This window comes from Parasteatoda tepidariorum, chromosome 5, assembly GCF_982258835.1.
Source record: "Parasteatoda tepidariorum strain Cologne lab strain chromosome 5, Ptep-v5.0, whole genome shotgun sequence".
Taxonomy (NCBI): domain Eukaryota; kingdom Metazoa; phylum Arthropoda; class Arachnida; order Araneae; family Theridiidae; genus Parasteatoda; species Parasteatoda tepidariorum.
The window spans coordinates 6,949,992-6,971,876 of record NC_141759.1 but is presented as its reverse complement, the minus strand read 5'-3'; the positions used below and the strand labels follow the sequence as shown (position 1 = coordinate 6,971,876).

The window sequence follows — 21,885 nt, the reverse complement described above, 5'->3', positions numbered from 1 at the left end:
CCTTGTGCACTTCGACGAGACCATCGCCGTAGTCATCAAGGCCAAAAATCAACCAAAAATTTTCTTGGAAAGGCCATGTACCGCAGCGGTGCTTAACAGGGCTAATATTTAACTTTACAGGGATGCCAACTGCTCCGCTTTCTGCAAGATTTTTAAGAAAACGGTAACGAATTTAAAATGGCCTAACTCGTAGAACTAGAATAGTAACGCCTACTTTTTGAATGTGTAACCGCGAAATAAATGCAATATAAGTACGAGCTCTTGACCTGCTCGACTTCCAGAAAGTTCGCAACTGCTTATTACAGCTTATTCTGGGTGGGGATGTCCTTAAACAGTGTTGGCGCCTCTATCGGCTTTGGCTTCGTTTATCTTTTCATTTGGCGAAAAGAAGACTTCTTGTTGTTTTTGTTTTTGATATCGTCGGACGTCTTCAAATGGCGTCATTCATCGTTTGTTAATAAATTGTTAAATAGTTATCGTTTGTACTTAATCAATCGTAATATACAGTCCGCATATCGACCCCCTCAACATGTTCCTGTCTACCCGGAGTTCAAACTTGATATAATTTGAAAATAACAATTTTGATCAACTTTCGTTTTCGTTTCGTCATAACTTCGTTTTTGGATTTCGTTTGAAACATTTTTGATTTGCAAAAATGACTGATACTGAGGAACAATATGAAAAGAGCTTAAAACAATTGAATCGTCGTCGTGGTAGCTCTAAAAGCAAAATTACTAGATTAGAAAGCTTTATTTCTACAAATGGAAATGAGGCTGACTGTCTCGAACTGCAATCTCGTATCGATAGCATAGGATTAATTCTTCAAGAAATAGAAGTTTTAAAACTGGATTATTATTCAATTTTGAAGGATGAAGAATTAGAAGCTTATCAATCCCATTTTGATGAAATGGAAGAACAGATAGAATCTTGCAAGGTAAGCTTACAAAGACTTTTTCATTCAAGAAGTTCTAATATTTCTCATTTGCATAACAATGAACAATTAAGTAATAGTAAAATAAATGTTAAATTGCCAGATATTTGCTTGCCTTGTTTTGATGGAAAAATCGAAAATTGGAATAACTTTAAGCTTCAATTTGATAGTTTGATAACTGAAAATCAGTCTTTAAATAGCATGCAGAAATTGTTTTATTTGCGTTCAGCTTTAAAAGGTGACGCTAAATATATTGAAACACCAGAAGATACTTTTGAATCCTTGATGAAAATCCTAAAAGAAAGATTTGAAAATACTCGTTTAATTGTAAACAATTATATCTCGAACATTTTGAATTTTGAAAAAATTTCTGTTGAATCTTATAAAGAATTGAGACATTTAATTGATACTTTAAATAAAAGTTTAAGAGGTTTAAAATTAATGAAATTGGAAAGTAATGATCTTGTTGAACAATTAATAATTAACATAACTGTTCAAAAATTGGATAAGGAAAGTCGCAAACAGTATGAAATGAGTTTAACTTCTACTGAACTTCCAAAATTCAATACATTTATGGAATTTATTCAAAAAAGATGTCAAACATTAGAAAATCTTCAGGGAAACTTTTTTGTGAACAAAGCTAAGAATATTCAACATCAAAACAAAGCACGCAACTTTGTTGTGAAATCGAATTGCAATAAATGCCATTTGTGTTCAAAGGACCATTTAATTTACAACTGTCCCTCTTTTTTAAAAATGTCACCAATTCTCAGATTTGATGTTGTTAAGAAAAATAATCTGTGCATTAATTGTTTAAATGCATCACATAAACTGAATTCATGTCCATCGAAATTTACATGCAAATTCTGTCAAGCTAAGCATAATTCCTTATTGCATCGCAAGGAAAATAATTTTCGCCAAACGGAGATTAATTCGGAATCTCTAATAGAGCAAGAATCGCAGGCGCCAGTCTGTAATCCAACTTCTCAGGACATAAATAATGTTTCAAATGATAATTTAATATCTCATGTGTTCGCTACTACAAACACTTGTAAAAATAAAAACATAATTCTCGCAACGGCTCTAGCTTGGATATGGAATCCTGTGAGTAACTGTTTCGTTCAAGGACGTTTATTGTTGGATAGTGGAAGTATGGTAAACATTATGACTTCGGATTTCGCAAACAAAATCGAATTGAAAAAAGAAAGAATAAATATTCCAATAAGTGGGTTAGGAGGAAATGAAACAAATGTTAAATATAAATTGATTGCTCTTGTTTCTAATAAAGATTCATCGTTTTCGCTTCGCACTGAATTTTTAGTAGTCAATAAAATTACGGATTTAATTCCATCTAACACTTTGAATTTACAGAACATTGTTATTCCCAATCATTTAATATTAGCTGATCCCTCTTTCACTAAGGCTGGAAAAATTGATATGATCTTAGGTGCTGAACATTTTTTTGAAGTCATTAAAGAAAATAAATTTCGCACTTCAGAAAACTTAACATTTCAAGATTCTGTTTTTGGTTTTATTGCTAGTGGTTCATTTGAATCCAAACATCCAAAACATTATTGTAATTTAGTTTATCGTGCAGAAAACATTGAAAATAGCATTAAGAAATTTTAGGAAATTGAAGAAATAGATAATTCCCGAATTTTGAGTGATGAAGAAGCATTTTGCGAAAGTCACTTTCAAAAGAATCATAAAAGAGTAGAAAGCGGTCGTTACATGGTCAAAATGCCTATTCGTGAGGAAGCGCTGGAAACTATTGGTGAATCTCGTTATATAGCTCAGAAACGCTTGAATCAGACCGTGAGAAGATTGAACACCAATCCTGAAATGAAGAAACTTTATTTTGAATTCATAAACGAATACGAAAATTTAAATCATATGGAAAAGGTTGTAGATGGTGTTTCACCTTCTTTATCATATTACATGCCACATCATGGCATTTTTCGCCCGGACAAAACTTCTACAAAACTAAGAGTCGTATTTAATGCCTCTACGCCTACATCGACAGGACAAAGCTTAAATGACATATTGCTAACCGGAGAAGTGAGAGAAAACGTTTTTGATTTGATTGTTCGATTTCGAAAACACAAGATTGCCTTAACAGCTGATATTAGGAAGATGTTTCGTCAAATATTAATCGATCCGTCTCAAAGAGATTTATTGAGAATTTTGTGGAAAACTCAAGAAGACGAAGTGCCTACAGTATTCAGAATGAAAACAATTACGTATGGAACAAAAAACGCTCCATTTCTGGCCATTAGAACATTGAAGCAGTTAGCAATGGATGAACAGTTGAATTACCCTCTTGCTTCAGAAGTTGTTCTTTCTGATTTATACATGGACGATGTAGTTACTGGATCAACAGATCTTGAATCGGCTTTAGAGTTAAAGACTCAATTGGTAAAAATGTTTGATAGTTGTGGCATGACCTTGCACAAATGGAACTCGAATTCCAGGGACTTGATCAACTTTAACGAAGAATTCTCTTTCGAGACTGAAGAATCTACTAAAACACTAGGTATAATTTGGCAACCGGGACAAGACAAGTTCACTTTCAAAGTATGCGTGTTCCAGCAATCAACCTATACCAAACGAGATGTATTGTCAGTCATTGCTAGGTTGTATGATCCAATTGGCTTTCTTGGACCCGTCATCAGTAGAGCTAAGATAATGCTTCAAAAACTTTGGACTCAAAACCTTAATTGGGATGACAATTTGCCGGATCACATTGCTCTAGAATGGAATCGTTTTGTCAGTAACCTGAAAGCTTTAGAGAACATTCGAATCGACAGATATGTTCTAACCTCTAAAGTTAAGAAAATTGCTCTCGTTGGATTTGCTGATGCTTCCACTTTGGCGTACGGAGCTGTGATATATCTTCATCCTGACAGTTCTAACTCTGCCTTTAAAATCCTAGCCAGTAAATCTAGAATTGCACCTCTAAAAACAATATCCGTACCTCGTTTGGAGTTATGTGCATGCCTTTTGCTTGCTAAGTTAGTTCAAAAAGTTATAGCTGCTTTAAGAATGGATATCAAAGAGGTCACTTTATTTTCAGACTCTACCATCGCCTTGGCTTGGATTAACTCATCTCCGCACCAATTAAAAACATTTGTTGGAAATCGTGTATCCAAAATTCAAACACTTTCAAATAATTTTCACTGGAGACATATACCATCTGAGGAGAATCCTGCTGACTTGATTTCGCGAGGAATCGATCCTTCCGAATTGGTGTCACTGGACTTGTGGTTCTCTGGACCATCGAATTTAGACATTCAACCAACATTTCAACAATCCATTGAAATTTTGAACAGTGAACTTTATGAGCTTGAACTTAAAAAATCATCGAATATAACTCTTACTTTGTCTTCCAACTCAGACTTTGTTAATAGTTTTCTCACTTTAAGTAATAATTTTGTGAAACTAATTCGTATTTTGAGTTACATTTATAGGTTCATTTCTAATTGTCGGAAACAGGAAAGGATGTTTGGTCCCATCACTAGAGAGGAACTTCAGCATGCAAAGCTTTCTCTAGTAAAGTTAGTACAGGTAATTGTATTTAGGAAGGAGATACATGCATTAAAAAATAAAAAAAGATTGAAGGACAGCCACGTAAGTAATTTAAATCCTTTTCTTGATTCTAATGGTTTGGTTAGAGTAGGGGGCAGAATCAACAATTCGAATTTATCTTATGATCAAAAGCACCCATTGCTAATTCCAAGAGATCATAAAATAACTACTTTAATTTTCCAGTATTTTCAGTTAAAAAATTTGCATGTTGGTGCGCAAACTTTGCTTCATTGTGTTAGACAAGAGTTTTGGCCCTTAAATGGTAGGAACACTGCTCGGAAAATCGTTCACGATTGCATAACATGTTTCAAAGCTAAACCTAAGATAGAACAGCAAATTATGGCTTCTTTACCGAAAGAAAGAGTTACCATAAGCCCTCCCTTTTCAAAAACTGGAACCGATTTATGCGGTCCCTTTCTTATTAAATATAAAAATCAGCGGAAGGGAATCTTAAACAAAATCTATGTTGTAATTTTTGTATGTTTTATTACCCGTGCCATTCATTTGGAAATAGTAAGTGATTTGACAGCAGAAGCATTAATTGCCACCCTTAAAAGGTTTTTCGCGAGAAGAGGTCTGCCTTCTATTATATTTTCTGATAATGCCACAAATTATACTGGTGCTCAATCTGAATTGAGAAAATTGCATGATCTTGTTAAAAATTCAGAAAATCTTGCTTCCTATTTATCCCATGAATTCGTTGTTTGGAAATTTATTCCTCCCAGATCGCCAAATTTTGGTGGCATTTGGGAGTTAAATCTTTTAAGCACCATTTGAAAAGAACTATTGGAAACTCTAAATTAACATTAGAGGAATTTTTAACGGTTATAAACCAAATTGAAGGTGTATTAAACAGTAGACCACTTTTTCCCCTTTCTTCGGACCCCAATGATTTTGAGACCCTAACTCCCAGTCATTTTTTAATTGGGCGACCCATAAACAGTATTCCGGAATTTCCTGTTGCAGACATTCCTGATAATCGACTCTCTCGGTGGCAAAGGATACAAAAAATCAATCAAACTATTTGGAAAAAATGGTCAAGAGATTATCTAAATAATTTACAGCAAAGAAGTAAATGGTTATTCGAAAAAAACAATGTTAAACCAGGAACACTAGTTTTAATTAAAGAAGATAATCTACCCCTTTGTTCATGGATTATTGGTCGTATCCAGAAGGTTATCCCAGGAAATGATGGAAAAATTCGAGTTGTTATTGTAAAAACTGCACAAGGTTTCTTTAAACGCAGCATATCAAATATATGCGTTTTACCTATCAATGAGCCTACTAGTAATTAGTTTACATGTTTATTTTTTTTCATTGTTGTCATAAAGAATGTGATTGTATGCATTTAGTTTGCTTTTGAAAAATATTATGTTATTTGGTTATTTAGTCATAAATTTTTAGAACTCTTTTTTTATCATTTGCGTTATAAATTGTCTATTATTGTTTTTATGTATTTGTTTGAAATTGATATTTCAAAGCCGGGCGGTATGTTGGCGCCTCTATCGGCTTTGGCTTCGTTTATCTTTTCATTTGGCGAAAAGAAGACTTCTTGTTGTTTTTGATATCGTCGGACGTCTTCAAATGGCGTCATTCATCGTTTGTTAATAAATTGTTAAATAGTTATCGTTTGTACTTAATCAATCGTAATATACAGTCCGCATATCGACCCCCTCAACAAACAGGTAATTTTGTTTTCAATAAAAGAGATTAATTTTGTGACTTCCTTGCTCAAGTCTAATGTATTTCATAAGATATTAATGGTATAAAGTAAATCTGGAGAGTTTGAAACGAAAATTTACATTTAATTTATTTTTAGATAGATTGTTAAAAAAAGATGATACGGTTTCTTAGAAAGAACTCGTTTTTTTAGCAAGCCCTGGCTTGACCTCTTTTTACTTACTTATTACTGTTTGTTCTTGTTGCGAACCATGAACCGTCATACAGTAGTGCTAGCAATTTGGTCGAGCTACGAGGTTAAGCTAATTTTACAAAAGATCATTTAAGCTTAAATTTTCGAGTTGGTACATTCCTGTGAAGGTAATAAGCAGTTTATAACAAGTATTTTTTTTAAATGTTAAGTTTTCAAATGCTAAGCTACACAGCAAGAATCACTTCGAATTTCAGACATAAAACCCATTGTAAACTCAAATAATAAATCAGGTTACAAATACCATGTATACAAGAAATACTACGCAAGAGAGTCTCAAAGTAGAATGAACTTGTTGTGAGCCAAATGACTTTGAAATACACCGGAAACGCTAACCTGGAAGTATTCTGTAGGACTACATGGCCTTATATCTCCCCTTAATATTGACGAATAATATTAAAACTAGACCACGTAATATATTGCCTTGTACTAGTATTCCCTACCCGAGGAAATAATTTCTTTGAAAGGTGAAATTTACAAAGAGATAACTTTGTTTTTAATAAAAGAAATAAATTGTATTTAATTCTATGTAAATAAATTGTCTCATATTTTGTCAGAAACGATATGACCTCTTTTGACATGTTTATTATGGTGTGTCCTTCATGCAAACCGTGCACAATCATACGTTAGTGTTAACCTATTGTTCGAGCAGCAAAATTAAGTTCATTTTACAAGTTATCATTAACATTTAAATTTCAAATTTGGAATATTGTTGAGAAGGTAAAAAGTGTTTTAAAACGATTCTTTTGTAAATTACAAACAATAAATACACTTATGTATGAAATACTACTTAAGAGAGTCTCAAAATACAATGTTTAGATTTTGATCCAAATGGCTTCAAAATTTCCTCAAAAAAAAACGAGTCGGGTGTAAGGACAATTTAGTGCATCCTAGAAAACGCCTTCCATTTGATAAGTTATGTCATTATCTTATCTCTATGAGTTATGTCAGATAACATAAAGCAGTGAGGGTAGGTACTGAACCAACGCTTCCCATAACTGAAGGCCACTTCACACGGTTTTTTATACGTACTCACTATAAAGGTAAACCAGTTTACGAAAGAGCCATTTCATGGAATATCAAGTGAAAATAAGAAAATTAAGGCAAATATACGTCTAATTTTTCTTTTCAAATTTGTGGATTTAATTGATTTTTCTTATTTACTTCTCAACCGTGAAAGATTCAATTATTAAATGTATGTGATAACTTTTTCTCAATTACTTTTAAAATGGAATTTTGTTTCAGGTGCACCGTGTATAAAAAAAGCGTGTGGTGGCTCTCTGATGTAGAAGGTGATGACTGAACCAGGGGTGAAAGCGAGATGGAAAAGAGGAAAGACTGGTAGTAAAACTATTTCAGTTATTGCTAGTTTTCGGGAGGAGCTTACTTATTCTTTTTTTAAACGATTTAACAATTTCTACTAAATCTTGGAAACGAAGCAGTTTTTTATGTATGTTGAAATTATAAATGAAATATTGATAGTTACATATATTTTATTTTTCTTGAAAAAAATACTAGAATGAAATGTCTTTCGTACCAGTTTGTACTCTTTTCCGTCTTGCTATATAAGGGCTTTCAGCTATGGACTGAACTGAGTAAGCTGAACGACTTCACGCCCATTGCTGTTACTCCATAAAATAGGCGTTACTTTTCATCGTATTCTTGATAGATATTAACGTCTCGTTTAGTACTTTTCTGTTTTACTTATCAGAAGTTAATCGATGCAACTTATTAAAAGAAATTAAACTCAATTATTTCTATTATTGGCATAAACTAATATTTAAAAAAGTGTTAGTTTACACCGTATTCTATTAACTATCACGTTACAGCCAGCATTTCCTCAGAGTCATGACTGAAAACCCTTATATAGCAAGACGGAAAAGATGAAAAACTGGTACGCTACATATTTTATTATAGCATTATTTACGAGAAAAATAAAATATATGTAAGTACCAAGATTTCTTTTGGATTTGAGCATATATATATAAATCTGCTTCGCCTCGAAGTTAAAATAGATATTGTTAAAGAGCTTAATAAATGATAAGTTAACTTAACTCCTCCCATAAACTAGCAATAACTGAAATGGTTTTACTACCAGCCTTTTCTCTTTTCCGTCTCGCTTTCATCCCTGCTCAGAGTCAGAGCAGCGAAAACCATCGAATGTAAATTCACACCCAGGGTATTTAACTTCATTAAAATTAAAATCCCCGAGTTTATGTTATGTTATTACAAGTCGGTGGTAAACTAAGAAGTTAAAACTGAATTGATATTAATAGAATTATATGTTAAATTTTAAAAAATATATTGGTAACAGTTTCGAAAATGAATTAGGAAATTGGAGTAGGATTAAAAATGCCGGTAACGGGAAGAAAATTTCATTTTACAGTAAATTTTTTTTCTTTCACTTTGTATGTCTGTTGTTCAATGCCTAAAAGTTTCTTCGATTGAACATTTTTTTTCACTTTCCACTTTTTATGAGCTCATATTCTTTATATGCTAGGAAAATTAACGCCTACTTTCGACTGGATGGTTTATTTACAGGAAAATATAATCCTACACTCCTGAACTGATTTAATAATGAAGTAATTTATTCATAAAATCATCATGATCGACCCCTTCATCGAAAAATGGCGTTTCTTTAAAAACAGTAGTTCAAAGATTAAAATAGGAAGCAAAGCCTTTTAAACCTAAAATTTAAATTTTTCTAAAATAGCCTTATAAGTCGAAAGACACAAAAATTCTAACCTCAAAATATTTTGAAGCACTTTCCTGCCATATATCTAAGAATAAGAATGTGATTAAAAGCAGTTTCATCGTACGACGACACTTTTAAAAAATTAATAAATAAGTTTTATACTTTTCTAAATCTTTTCGAAAAAATTTTAAACATAAAACTTTTAAAGAGAGAAAGAAAAAAATGCCATTATGAAGCTATGGTGTTAATTTCATTAAATACTAATTGCATTGCATATATGGTGTTAATTTCATTTCTCTCAATCCTCCTCAGAACCTTGTCACGCTTGCAATTGTTTTCCAGACATTGGTTCGCACTTATAACAGACCGCATAATTGAAAGCATAGCTGTATTGCTGCTAGAGGTGATCTTACTCTACATTGAAGGTAGTTTTTCTATTTCAAATTGAAGCATATTACTTATTCATTTATACATATGCTAATTTCTGTTACACCATAATGGTCTTGTTATTTTTTTTGTTATTTTATGCATTACTATGTGCACTATAATATGTACCAATTTGTATGCCTAGCTTTTTGAGTTAAGGTAATTTCCATTTCTATAATGTTGTGCTTTCTTTCAGAATCATGAATACATCTAAGCAATGTGTTTCAAAGGGGGGAATGATGAATATAGATAAAAGTGTCAATAAAACAAAAAAAGAAAGAAAAGTGGGTCATCATTAATAAACAGAAGTAAAGCCCCATTAACATGACCGACTTAACACGACTCCATTAACATGACATGACCGACTATAAAACCTTTCAGAATTTTGTACCTATTCATTTATATTGTTTTTATTAATGGCCAAATGTGACTGTAAAAACACACTCATCTAACTTTTTAATCCCCACGGAAAGCTTGCTATACTCGAACTGTTTAATAATATTCATACCCAGGGTAAGTAACTTCACTGAAGTTAACCTCCCCCGAGTTTTAGTTTTTCTATTCAGATTTAGATAAATTTTTTTTTATAATTATAATTCTATATACTTTAAAATTTAAAACATATATTGGTATACTTTTTAAAAATTAAAAAATTAATGTCTTGGAGTACAATCAAACCTGCCCGATAGCGGGAAAATAATTTTTTTTCTGTTTTTTTGAATAATTTGTTTTCTTGTTGTTTAATGGCTAAAATTTTCTTTAATTAAGATTGTTTTTCCTCTTATGCTGTCATATTTTTAAAATTTTATATGCTAGGAAAATTAACGCCTACTTTCTTCTGCATGTTTATTCACACGAAAATATAACATTACGCTGATGAACTTATTTTAATTCAGAATAAACTTATTTATAAATCATGTAGATTGACTTCTTCATAGAAAATAGGCGTTTCTTTAAAAACAGTAGTTCAAAGATTAAAAGTGGAAGAAAGAATTTTTTTTTAAACCTAAAATTTTATTTTTTATATTATAGCCTTATAAGTTCCGTGCATCCAAAAGTAAAACTACTTCCATACTTCAAAAATTTAATTTATCCTCCACTAAAATAAAAGGAAAACTGTTTGATTAGAATTTTCAATTAAAAATCCTGTGCTCAATTATACTTTATTTACTTCTAGTAAGTACGCTTACAAATACAAATTTATTCGATTTGAGGTATGCTACAGGACGTCACAAACTATAATTTAACGCTAAACTTACCTAGTTAAGCGTTGAAATATAGTTTGGGTCGTTGTACCTAGTATTAGTTGGGGCGTTGAACCTAGTGATATGGCTGTTCGTTTAACAATCGTTTTAGCAAGGAATGAAAAATCATACACATCTAGTATTCAATTAAATATTCCGAACTCATTTGCAAGAGAAAGCACGCACGCTCACTGATTGATGGTTTTGCTACTGGTAGGATTGTCCTTACTTTGATTTAATAACAATTTTTAATAAAATTCTTCTTGCCGAAAGACACAAAAATTCTAACTTCAAAATATTTTAAAGCACTTTCCCGGCAAATGTCTAAAAATAAGATTGTGATTGAAAGCAGTTTCATTACACGACGACTAAGAGCAAACACTTAAAAAAAAAAAAAAAACATCATAGTTTTCTAAATATTTTCGAAAAAGTTCCAAACATAAAACTTTAAAAGAAAGAAAGAAAAAAGTGCCATTTTGAAGCTGGGGAGTTAATTTTGCTGTATGAAATGCCTAACATTATTTCATAAGTAACATATTGCTTCCTGAACAGTTGTAATACCGATGTTTTATTTTATGTTTCAAGCTGCTTTTCCTTTCCATCAAATTATGAATTACAAAAAAATAAATAAAAATATTGTTATTGCAGACTGTTTCAAAACTGGCAATTGCAACGTACATACATCTATTTCATGATTTTCTACTCAATCTTTTCTCTAAATTTCGTCTTTTAATTCATGATTATCACTTAACTACTGCAAGACTAAGACCTTTAGTAAAACCCGGGAGTACAACGTGGCTTCTGAAGCCTATCAAGGGGTCTATGAAGTCTATCTATATACATTACAAAAGTGAAAATACTTCGATAATGGGTAATGCCGAAGAACTTGCTTCCTCGTGCTGTTGCAATGCAAGTCAGTGTAGATCAGACTACAACGAGTTCCTTCAGCCTAGCTCCATATCTGCACACGCTTGCCTCATTCTACAAGTCAATATAGGGGTGTTTATATTTTGTAATATTGGTTACAGAAGGGAAAAATTTAGACGTATCAATATAGGTCCCTCGGTGCATGTCCTTATGGGACCCGTATAAGCCAATTTCAAGCCCAGCTGCAGCTAATGTAAAATTGTTACCAGGGCTAATTCGCGTGAAGAGATTTTAAATTTAACACTAATTTCGTTAAGAAAAATGCAGATGTTTTTCAAATATATTTTTAGTTTAGTTAATTTTTTTGGCAGAATGTTAAATTTTATTGAGATTTATGCACTAAACACTTGTCTACTACTTTGAAAATAACACTTGAGTGAGGCAGAAAATATATGACTTTAAAATAATGCATCATAAATTTAAATATATTATTGTCTTCTTCCTGCCTCACCCTATGTACCAAAGAAGTGGGGACGCTTAGTCTTCATTCGTATGAATTTTAAAATATCCTGGTTTGGAATTGAATGAGATAAATATAGCTTATACAGAAATATCGGTTTCAGATTTGAAATCAAACAATATGAAAATATATAAAATTCGTTAAGAAAAATCACATGCAACAGGAAAAAAATTATCCCCTTTTAACGACTCCCTCTGTTCCAAATTAATTGATACATTTCAATGCTTTTGTACTGATTATTGATGCTGATTAACCTCTATCCCATATTAGTTTATGCATTTGAATGCTTTTGCACTGCTTAGTGGTGCTGATGGATTCATGATTTTGTTTCAACAGTTATTAGAGATTTCAGGGTGCTATGCTATCAATCAACATCTTCTTAACAAGCATTTACTCCTTTAATCAGAACAAAACTAGTTTAAACTATTTCAGGTGTTCTGGCTCTTAAGCTGTCTGTTTTTATCATTGTTTATTTTTCCACCAGTACTATTTATATATCCGTCGTTAAATAGCCGGCCCAATTTTGGGTTTTCAACTACTAATGTTCAACTCCGCAGCCTTGTAATTTTGAACCAATTCAGAAGACAAATAAACTGCTGGTTCAGTACCCTCAGATGTATGATTCGTTATGGGAACATGAAGGACTTTATGAGTCGACTGATTTAGCGTGTATCAGCCACCATTTACTACACGGAAGGTCTTCGGCCGGCGGGAATCGAATCCACTAACTCTTGGATATGGGCCCAGTGCCCTACCAACCAGGCTATCCCGGCCCAGCAATGGCATTAAGCAATCTTTTAGCCAATGGGTCATGAACTCATTGTTGTAGGCGCTTTTGAGAGTTTGAGTAACGCAATTAACGTCAACCCTTTCGCCAACTCATTTTAGTTCGTGTTTGTCTTCAGTTGTGAATCATTTCATTTTGATTTCTATTAATTTCGTTTTTTTTTTTTTTTTTTTTTTTTTGGTAATTATATACTTTTATGGAGAAGTTTCGTTTTATCGGAACCTTATGATTGTAGTCATATCAAACTCGTGATAGAAAATGTTTTGTTATCTGTTAATTATTAAATAAGCTGTTATTTATTCATAACTTTTTCGTTGTTCGTCATAATGGGCATTCCATCATTGTTGAAATATTAAAATTGGCATCGTGCATATTGGTTCGTCGAGCTGGAATTGACTCGAGTGACATTCCTCCAGAAGAGGCCTGGTACCTTAGAATTTTTTGAATCCCTTAACCCAAAAGTGGCCCCTCCTGTTTACTGATCTAGCTACCCACAGCCTTGGCGGGCTCCGAAGAACCAGCAGGAAAAGAAGTTTTTATTGAAAAAATCTTTTTTTTTTTTTTTACATGGAGACTTTTACTCAAATAACGTTGACATTTTGTTGATAATTTTGACATTTTGTAGATATGTTATTTTACATAGCATTTTGGTATGACAGTACAATTTTTGTTTTTTTTTTAATATCGATGGTATATAACTTGAAATACTAATTTTGACAAATATTAGTTAGAAGCAAGGCCACTTGTTTGTTTTTGTTTTTTTTTGTTTTTTTTTTAAGTTTTAAGTAATTTTAGTTTATAATTTTATTAAATTGAAGAATTTATTTAATTTTTTTTTTAGCATTACTTTTTGAAGAGGTTTTTTTTTTTTTTAAGAATTTGATTAGATGGTCATTTTCTGCAAGGAAATTCATGACCTCATGAAGTTTTTTATTCAGAATTTTGTTATTTATGAATGAACTTCACCATTCTATTATGAAGTTGGGATTTGGCTTTAATGTGTGCCAAAAGATTGTAAGGGGCAGTCTAGTAGATAATGATCAGGATCTCCTATTTTGCCACTTGTGCAGGAATCTGTGTTTGTAATTTTTAAATAATAGAAATATTTTGGAAATGGGCCATGACCTGCCAGGAACCATATTTCCTGTTTCGTTAATATTTTTTCCTTGAGGGAATTTATGTTTTTATACTGATTAAAGAGTCTTCTTCCCGTATTTGAATTAGTCCATAATTCTTGCCATTTTTTGTTAATAATTTTCGTGAGTTCTGTTTTCAAGAAAGATTTTGGATATGGGTGGAGATAAATTGGTTGTTCTGAATTTGTTGCTTCTTTTGCTGATTTGTCTGCCAGATCATTACCCTTAAAATCATTGTGTGCTTTTATCCATTTTAGTTTTGTGTTTGAGGTTTGTAGGAGAATTTTAATGTTGTTGATTGTGTAGTTTTTATGGTTGGGATTAAGGATAGATTGAAGAGCAGATTTACTGTCTGACCAGATGTTTATTTTGTTTGATTGTTAGTTTGATTCTTTTATGAATTTCAAACATTCAAAGATTGCTAATAGTTCTGCCTGGAAGATTGAATTATTATCATTGAGTTTATATTTTTTTCCTATCATATTGCTTGCGAAGGCGAAGCCTGTTCCTGAGGGTTGTTTGGAGCCATCAGTAAAGAAGTTGTTATTAAGGATTTGGTGTTTCAAAGAGGTTTGAAATGTTTCTTCTGTTAGAATTTTTTGATTTATTGTTTCTGCTGGATGAAATTGTTGTTTGTAGAAATAAGTTTCATATTTACTGGCTTGGAGGTTTTTATCAAAAAGGGTTGAGTCTGTATTTAGTTGGATGATGTTTATTTTTTTAGCGATTGCTTGTATTTCAAGATGCATAGGAGGGAGCTGTGTTATTAAGAGGAGGGCGGAAGTGGGTGTAGAATGATAGGCTCTGGAAATTGATAGAAGAAATTTTCTTTGTATTGTTGTGAGCACTCTTTCTAGGCGAGGTGAGATGTTTTGGGCCCAAAGATTTGCTCCATGAGAGATTGTCGGGATTACTATTGTTTTGTAAAGATGCTTTCTGGCTTTGTTGTTAATTCCCCAATTAATGGAGGCTATTTTTCTGAACGAATTTTGAAGTTTTGTTGATTTTTCTTTAAGAATTTTTGAATGTGAACCCCAGTTTAATCCCCGGTCAATGTTTACTCCGAGGTATTTGAAGAAATTTGATCCTTTGAGAGATTGATTAAATATTTTTAGGATTGGTCTTCTTTTTGAGAAATTAAAATAAGTGAAGGAGGATTTATTGATAGAAAGTTTGAGGAATCTTGATGTGAGCCATTTTTCTATTTGGGATAAGATTTCATTGCTTTTGAGTTCAAGTTCTTTTCTCGTATGACCTCCTGTAATTATAAGGAGATCATCGGCAAAAGCAATAAGATTGTTTGAATAAGAAGAGTTTTTTAAAAGATCATTGAAAAATAGATTCCATTGTAATGGGCCTGAACAAGATCCTTGTGGACAACCTTTGTAGAGGTTTATTGATACAAAGCCCTCTGGGGTTAGAAGAGAAATTTTTTTGTTGTTGTTAATTGAAATGAGAATTTTTGCTATATTTATTGGAATGTTAGATTTCGTTAATTCTTGGTGAACTAGATGATATTGAGTGTTGTCGAAGGCTCCGGCAATGTCTAGAGAGATGGCTGCTGTATGTTTAAATTGTTGTTTTTGTGAGATTAGAACGTTGTTGAAATGTTGTAATGCTGAATTAACAGATTTTCCTTTCCTAAAGCCAAATTGATTTGATTTAGTTGCCCTCACCTATGAAGCATCTTCTTATATAGTGGGATTATTTACAACTGAAAAAGAAATAACTACCTATTTTCTCTTCATAAATATCATCAAAAACAACATGTAATTATCCAAGGCATCTCTGGTGAGTCTTTTCCGGGCCCTGGGAGCCCTTTATTTCATGTTTTAATTTTTTAAATTGGACGTTCCATTGATTAAGGCCTAACGTATAGGATCGCCATTTTAACATGTCTTGTAATGCAAATTTTTTTCATCGCTAACTTTCAGTACCTAAATATTCCTCAATTTAATTCTAAATTCATATCTGCCTGCTCATTTCAATGATACATACGATTATCCTTAGCTCAATATACTTTTCTTTATTTTTCGGCGATCCTAAATTAATTTTTCAATAACTTTAATTTTACATGTCATTTTAAGGTATAGGCCATCGCTATGTTAAACTTTTATTATTTTGTACTCTGACTTTGAGAAGTATTTAAATATTCTTAAATGTTATTGTATGTTCTAAATTTTTTATATGTTGTGCCCCAACTTGTGCTTTATGCTGAGATACTAATTTCAAAATATATAACCCACCACTTATTTTTATAATCATTTTCTATTAAACCTTTCTATTCACATTTTCGCCGTTCTTTTTCCAAGCAAAATATCAACAATATATTGTAAACAAACTAAAGTAAAGATTACAATAACAGTTAAGTTCTTATCATCACGCCACATCCAACTTTCAAAAAATAATTTTCATTATAATTGACATTATGCAACAACTTTCCAATTAGTTTTTCTTTCTTTAAATTATACCCATTTATCTCAGAGTCAGAGTATAAACAAAATTTAGTATTGCTTCTATTATTATTCTTACATATATTATTATTTTGCTGCATTTACTATATATATTGTATGTTTTATCTATTAAAAAATATCTTTGTGTGCACTGTTGTCTCTTATTACTTTCCTACACGTATATTTACGTCAAACCAATATTCCTCTTGGACGAACTAACCAAATAGGCAAGCCATCTTCAACTGTGTACAAACCTCAACTTGCATTGTAATCACTTTAGAAGGGAAATACTGACAACCACCATTTTAGGTTTGTCTTCTATTTATCTTTTGTAGTCTATCATAGCGTTGGCCAACCTTTGTCTAAGTTACTATTATGTTCATTGGTACTTGTTATCTCGCCAATCTAACTTTTTCTAGTAACCAACGCCAGTCTGGTTTTTCTTTTACGATACATTTATTTTTCCTCACCTAACAGGACCAAATTTATCTTATAATTTTTTAGCATTTCTGCACATTGCTAGCACCCCCAACTTTCTTCTTCTCATCAAATTACTATAATAATCTTTTTTATATTTACTCATTGTCTTCCTAACTGGTTTATATCAAAAGACCACGACTCTATTAACTTTTATTGGCGTCTCCGCACACTGTTAGCATCGACCAAAAATTTTTTTATTTGTATCTTAGCTTGTTTTAAACATATTTTTTCCTTCCACTCCTTCACCCCCACTTCTCTCATAAAAAAAAATAATAATTATTATTATTCCCCCCCCCCTCTAAATTTAGTAATGGATTTTTGGCACTAGTTTTCTCGCCAGTTTAACATTTATCTAAAAGGCACTTCTTACTGTTTTATTACTCTCGCTACGTTCCTAATCTTCATCTAAACTTATCTCATAAATCCAAAGTATTAATATATATTGCTGCACAATGTTAGCACCGATCCCTCTTTTTCACAATTCTAATAATAACAACATTTTCTAATAATCTTTCTCATAATCATTGTTTTTTCAACAGGGAAATTTCAAAAGACAACAAATTTATTACCAATAACTGGCACCTCCGCACATTGTAAGGACCTATTACTTTTATTTATTTTGCCCCTAAACAAGTAATAAACAAAAAATCCCACCATCATTACCTCACCCCATTTCCCCCCCCATTCCCTCCCCCCCCCCTAAAAAATTAAAATTAATCTTTCTCATATTCATTGTTTTTTCAACAGGGAAATTTCAAAAGACAACAATTTTATTACCAATAAATGGACCTCTGCACATTGTTAGGACCTATCAATTTTTTTTCTTTAAGCAAACAAGTCCCAAAACAAGTAGTAATCAAAAACTCCCACCATCATTACTCATAACTTAACATTACTCATAAGAAACTTAAAAAATCAGCTAAATAAAATTAATACATTTGGTAAGGATATCGAAGATGCCTAGGAAAGATTACAGCGAAATTAGAATCCGTAGCTCGATTAACACGTTCACGCCGGGAAAAGCGAAAATACTGGTACGGGAAAATTGAAAATGCTGGTAGAAGAACTATTCCAATATTTGATAATATTCGGGAGGAGTTAATCGATTCCCAACAATAACAATTCACTGTAAGGAAATTTATCACGGTGAAGAAGCAATCAATATAAAAATTGCATCTGTTAAAAACAATTGGTAGTTATGAATTTTTATTATTCCCGGTGAAAAACTAAAAAATGAAATTTATTTGTTACCAGTTTTTACTCCGGTGCGCCGCCAAGATGAGAGGTCACCCCGGCGTGAACGTGTTAAGGGAAACCTTGGAAGAGCTAAAACTGGGTTATAATAGCGAAGCTCAAATGGTTGATGTGGACTCAGCTTTGGATTTATTCAATAATGGCAGAGAATCGTTCTTTGAATAGATGTCCTGGTCCACGCATCGCACTAACACGAGAGATTTTGTGGAGTAGAAGATGTTGAACAGATCGGTGAATTCTCGAGCGGGAATTTTCCCCTTTTTCTTATTTCATGTTTGTGTCTGTCAATAAATAATTGAAAAGACACATGGTCCGTCATTTCTTACAATTTAGGAATCATCATCAATATTTATCTGGACCGTACAATTTAGGAATAACTTTTATCATCCCTATATTACCTTAACAAATAGTTAGAGGTAAATTTAAAAGAACTTTGTCGTTGGATTTACATAAGTCTGCCCCAATTCCTGATAATGTTTCAACTACCTTGGAGTAGTTAATTCTCACATTAATGCTTTATTGTTAATGGATAAAATTATACTTGATTCAGCTAAGGATCTATGCTTTTTAATTGATAATTTATTGAAAAATATTAGAGCCTTAACATTATTAAAATCTGAAACTAATGAATTAACTGAGGCTTTATTGATTAATGCGTCAGTTAATAAATTGTTTCAAGAATTGCGAAAAGCTTTTGAAATGTGTCTGAAGTCTAAAGACATACCCACTTGCTCAGAATTAATTGTATTTTTGCTGAAAAATCTAATTTGCATCATAAAAGTCATCGCTTTAGTGGATTTCAAAAATCGAAATCATTGTTGTTTAATTCTGAAAAAGAATAAAAAATTCTACTATGTAAAAAAAAAAATTACGCGTAAACAAAATTATCGATTTTATGTTTAACCATCGAATTAATAACTGTTGCTCTAATATCGTCCGCGATTTTTGCAAAGGAGGACATAATAAACTTTTCCATTTTCCTAATCAGACTATTGTAAAACTTAATTTAGTAATTATTTTTTCTCTCCTCCACCTATATCGTCTCCTTATCTGGCACCAGAAGAAAAAGATTCTGAAAACATACTATTTATGGCCACTTTCACTCATTCTAAATGCGTTATTTTGAGTATTGCATGATTCTTCCGGAAACAGGCATCGTTTACTGATAATGGATCTATGACTAATTTTGCTAGCTGAAAAACAGCCTGTAAATGTCTCGGTTACACCAATTAATGATAATTGTATGATAGTTAAATCAAAATTAATGTATCTGGTATTTTTCAAATATCTTTGGAATTTCATTCGATACCTAATATCTCTGATTATTGCTCTGTTCACTGTATTGAAGTCAAATCATTAAATATTCTTAAAAATTTAGTCTTGACTGACCCTGGAGTCGACATGTCTTTCAAATATTCTTTTGGGCATGGATACATTTTTTTTTTATTTGTTGAAAACTTATATATTAAAGGTGAATGATAGTTTGAATCCAATGCACAATGAATTTGAATGTAATGTTAGTAGGAGCCGCGATGGTTCAGAGGATAGAGCGTTCGACTTCCAGTGAGGTGAACCGGGTTCAAATCCCGGTGATGGCTGGTCATTACGAATTCCGTATCCGGCTTGCACCGACCACAGTGCTGCCGTGAAATATCCTCAGTGGTAGAATAATCATGGATTAGAGTTCATTTGTCGTCAGGCGAACCATCGAAGACTCTCGTGGACTCCATATATAAAATATTTTTGCTAAAAATTATTACCTATTATTTTTACTTATCAAAAGTAAACAAACATTATCTTCATATTTTTTTTTTACATTGAAAAAATATAAAATTTAACGTTACACGAAAAAAACTGAGAGCAAGAAATTTCTTTTTTGTGCTTTAAAATAATCTTGAATTATTGTTACAAAACCTCTCTCAAGAACAACCTCTTGATGTTTCCTATGTTTAAAAGCATTATATTTAACATTATGAGGAAAACAAACTGAAGTATTTAAAGATGCTTCTTTACAGTAAAAATTTTATGTAATTTGTCAAATAAATTCTCGTTAAAAAAATTTAATAAAACTTTTTTAAACCGCGTACAAATATTTTCAGCATTTTTAATTGTTTAATAACTTTGTCTTGTTTTGTCTTTGTAATAAGACATGAAATAAACAATATTGACTGAAACAGCAAATATATTGGCCTTTTTAACATTCGCAACATCATATGGAGTTAACCTCTTTACTTAAGTCGAGTCAAATTTCAAAATTGTCCCCTAATCACAATCCAAAAATTCTGAAAAATTAATTTAGCTCGTTTTTATCAAGAACTTTTCTACAAACATTTTTTATGAGAAATTGTTGACTTAATCCATCACTTCCTACATCTCAGAGATGCCAACTTGCTCTATTTTAAAGTGCTAGTTTATCAATTGTAATTCTTGGTTTAATAAATTCAATGAAGTGGATTTTTATCCACCACTATTTCTAAATAATTCGTAGGCTTATATAATTCACCACTTTATACTAGACATGTCATAAAGCAAATGCAGCAATAATAGCCATACAACCATTAATATATAATCAGAATATGTCACTTAAACTAAAGAAGCTACTATATACAGCAATGATCCGCCCAATACTTACCTATGCCTCACCTGCCTGGACAACGATACCTCAACATCTACTGAAGAAATTAAACCAATGCCAAAACAAGATCCTTAGAAAAATAACCTGTGCAAGATGGTTCATCCGGAATACCAATATACATGCAGACCTAAAAATACCAACTCTATCACAGCATATATACAAGCAAAACGCAGATTTTTTCGATAAAGCCATAGAATGTAAAACAGCAAATTTTAATGAAATCTTTAAATTTGAAAATTATATCAAAGATAAAAACTACAGACCAATAGCTGCACATTTCACCTCCGACGCCTCATATCATAACTATCAAAACAAATAATTTCATCAACCTTTCTGAAAATAACGTTTACTCATGCTGATACAATTCTGAACAACTCCAAAATCAAACAAACACAGTTTAGAGCAAGCTGCTCAATTTATTTTTGATTCCTTTTTAGTTATTCAAGCAAAGAGCTTGAAACATTCATAAAAGCAACTCCATTGCCTGCTTACTTCATTGCTCAACCAAAACTGCTCAAAAATTCCAGATGAATGGGATAGGGGCCGCTTCGCGGCCCAGGTGCCCAGTAAAATCTAAACACTTGGACTAGGACTAGACATGTCATAAGAGCTACTCCAGAACGCCGAACTTGTGACTATGCTCCAATCCCTCATTTCCGATGTCTCAGCCTAACCCAACAGGACACTGCCTTTGCCATGTACCGATCACAGCCCCTGTGATCTTTTCTTTTCTTCACAGAGTCCACCTCTCCTAGGAGTGGAAATTGACTGAACCAACATCATCGACTCTGAATAGCGACGAATCGGTTAAAGCCGCTACGCGGCTGTGCACCGAGATACTTCTAATTTCTAATGTTCTAACTAGTCATGTCATTTTATACCCTTCAAAAAGCAAGCAAAAAAAGTCAATTATTTGCAAAATTTAGTCTGTAGATATTTACC

General features: G+C 32.2%; 2 protein-coding genes across 2 annotated transcripts; both read left to right on the top strand.

The window, feature by feature from the left end:
* Positions 1–655: 655 nt before the first annotated feature.
* On the top strand, positions 656–2,560 carry LOC147808528 (uncharacterized). Its single transcript, XM_087162599.1, has one exon. The coding sequence runs from the start codon at positions 656–658 to the stop codon at positions 2,558–2,560; it is 1,905 nt and encodes a 634-aa protein (XP_087018725.1).
* Positions 2,561–2,824: 264 nt separating this feature from the next.
* LOC147808527 (uncharacterized) lies at positions 2,825–11,903 on the top strand. Its single transcript, XM_087162598.1, has 2 exons — positions 2,825–4,495; positions 11,460–11,903. The coding sequence occupies exons 1-2, from the start codon at positions 2,825–2,827 to the stop codon at positions 11,901–11,903; spliced, it is 2,115 nt and encodes a 704-aa protein (XP_087018724.1).
* The last annotated feature ends 9,982 nt before the right edge of the window (positions 11,904–21,885 follow it).

Coding starts and splice junctions, on each gene's coding strand:
- LOC147808528 (XM_087162599.1), top strand. CDS start 656: ATGACTGATACTGAGGAACAATATGAAAAGAGCTTAAAACAATTGAAT.
- LOC147808527 (XM_087162598.1), top strand. CDS start 2,825: ATGGAAAAGGTTGTAGATGGTGTTTCACCTTCTTTATCATATTACATG. Junction 4,496..11,459: donor CTCTAGTAAAGTTAGTACAG/GTAATTGTATTT, acceptor TTGTTATTGCAG/ACTGTTTCAAAACTGGCAAT.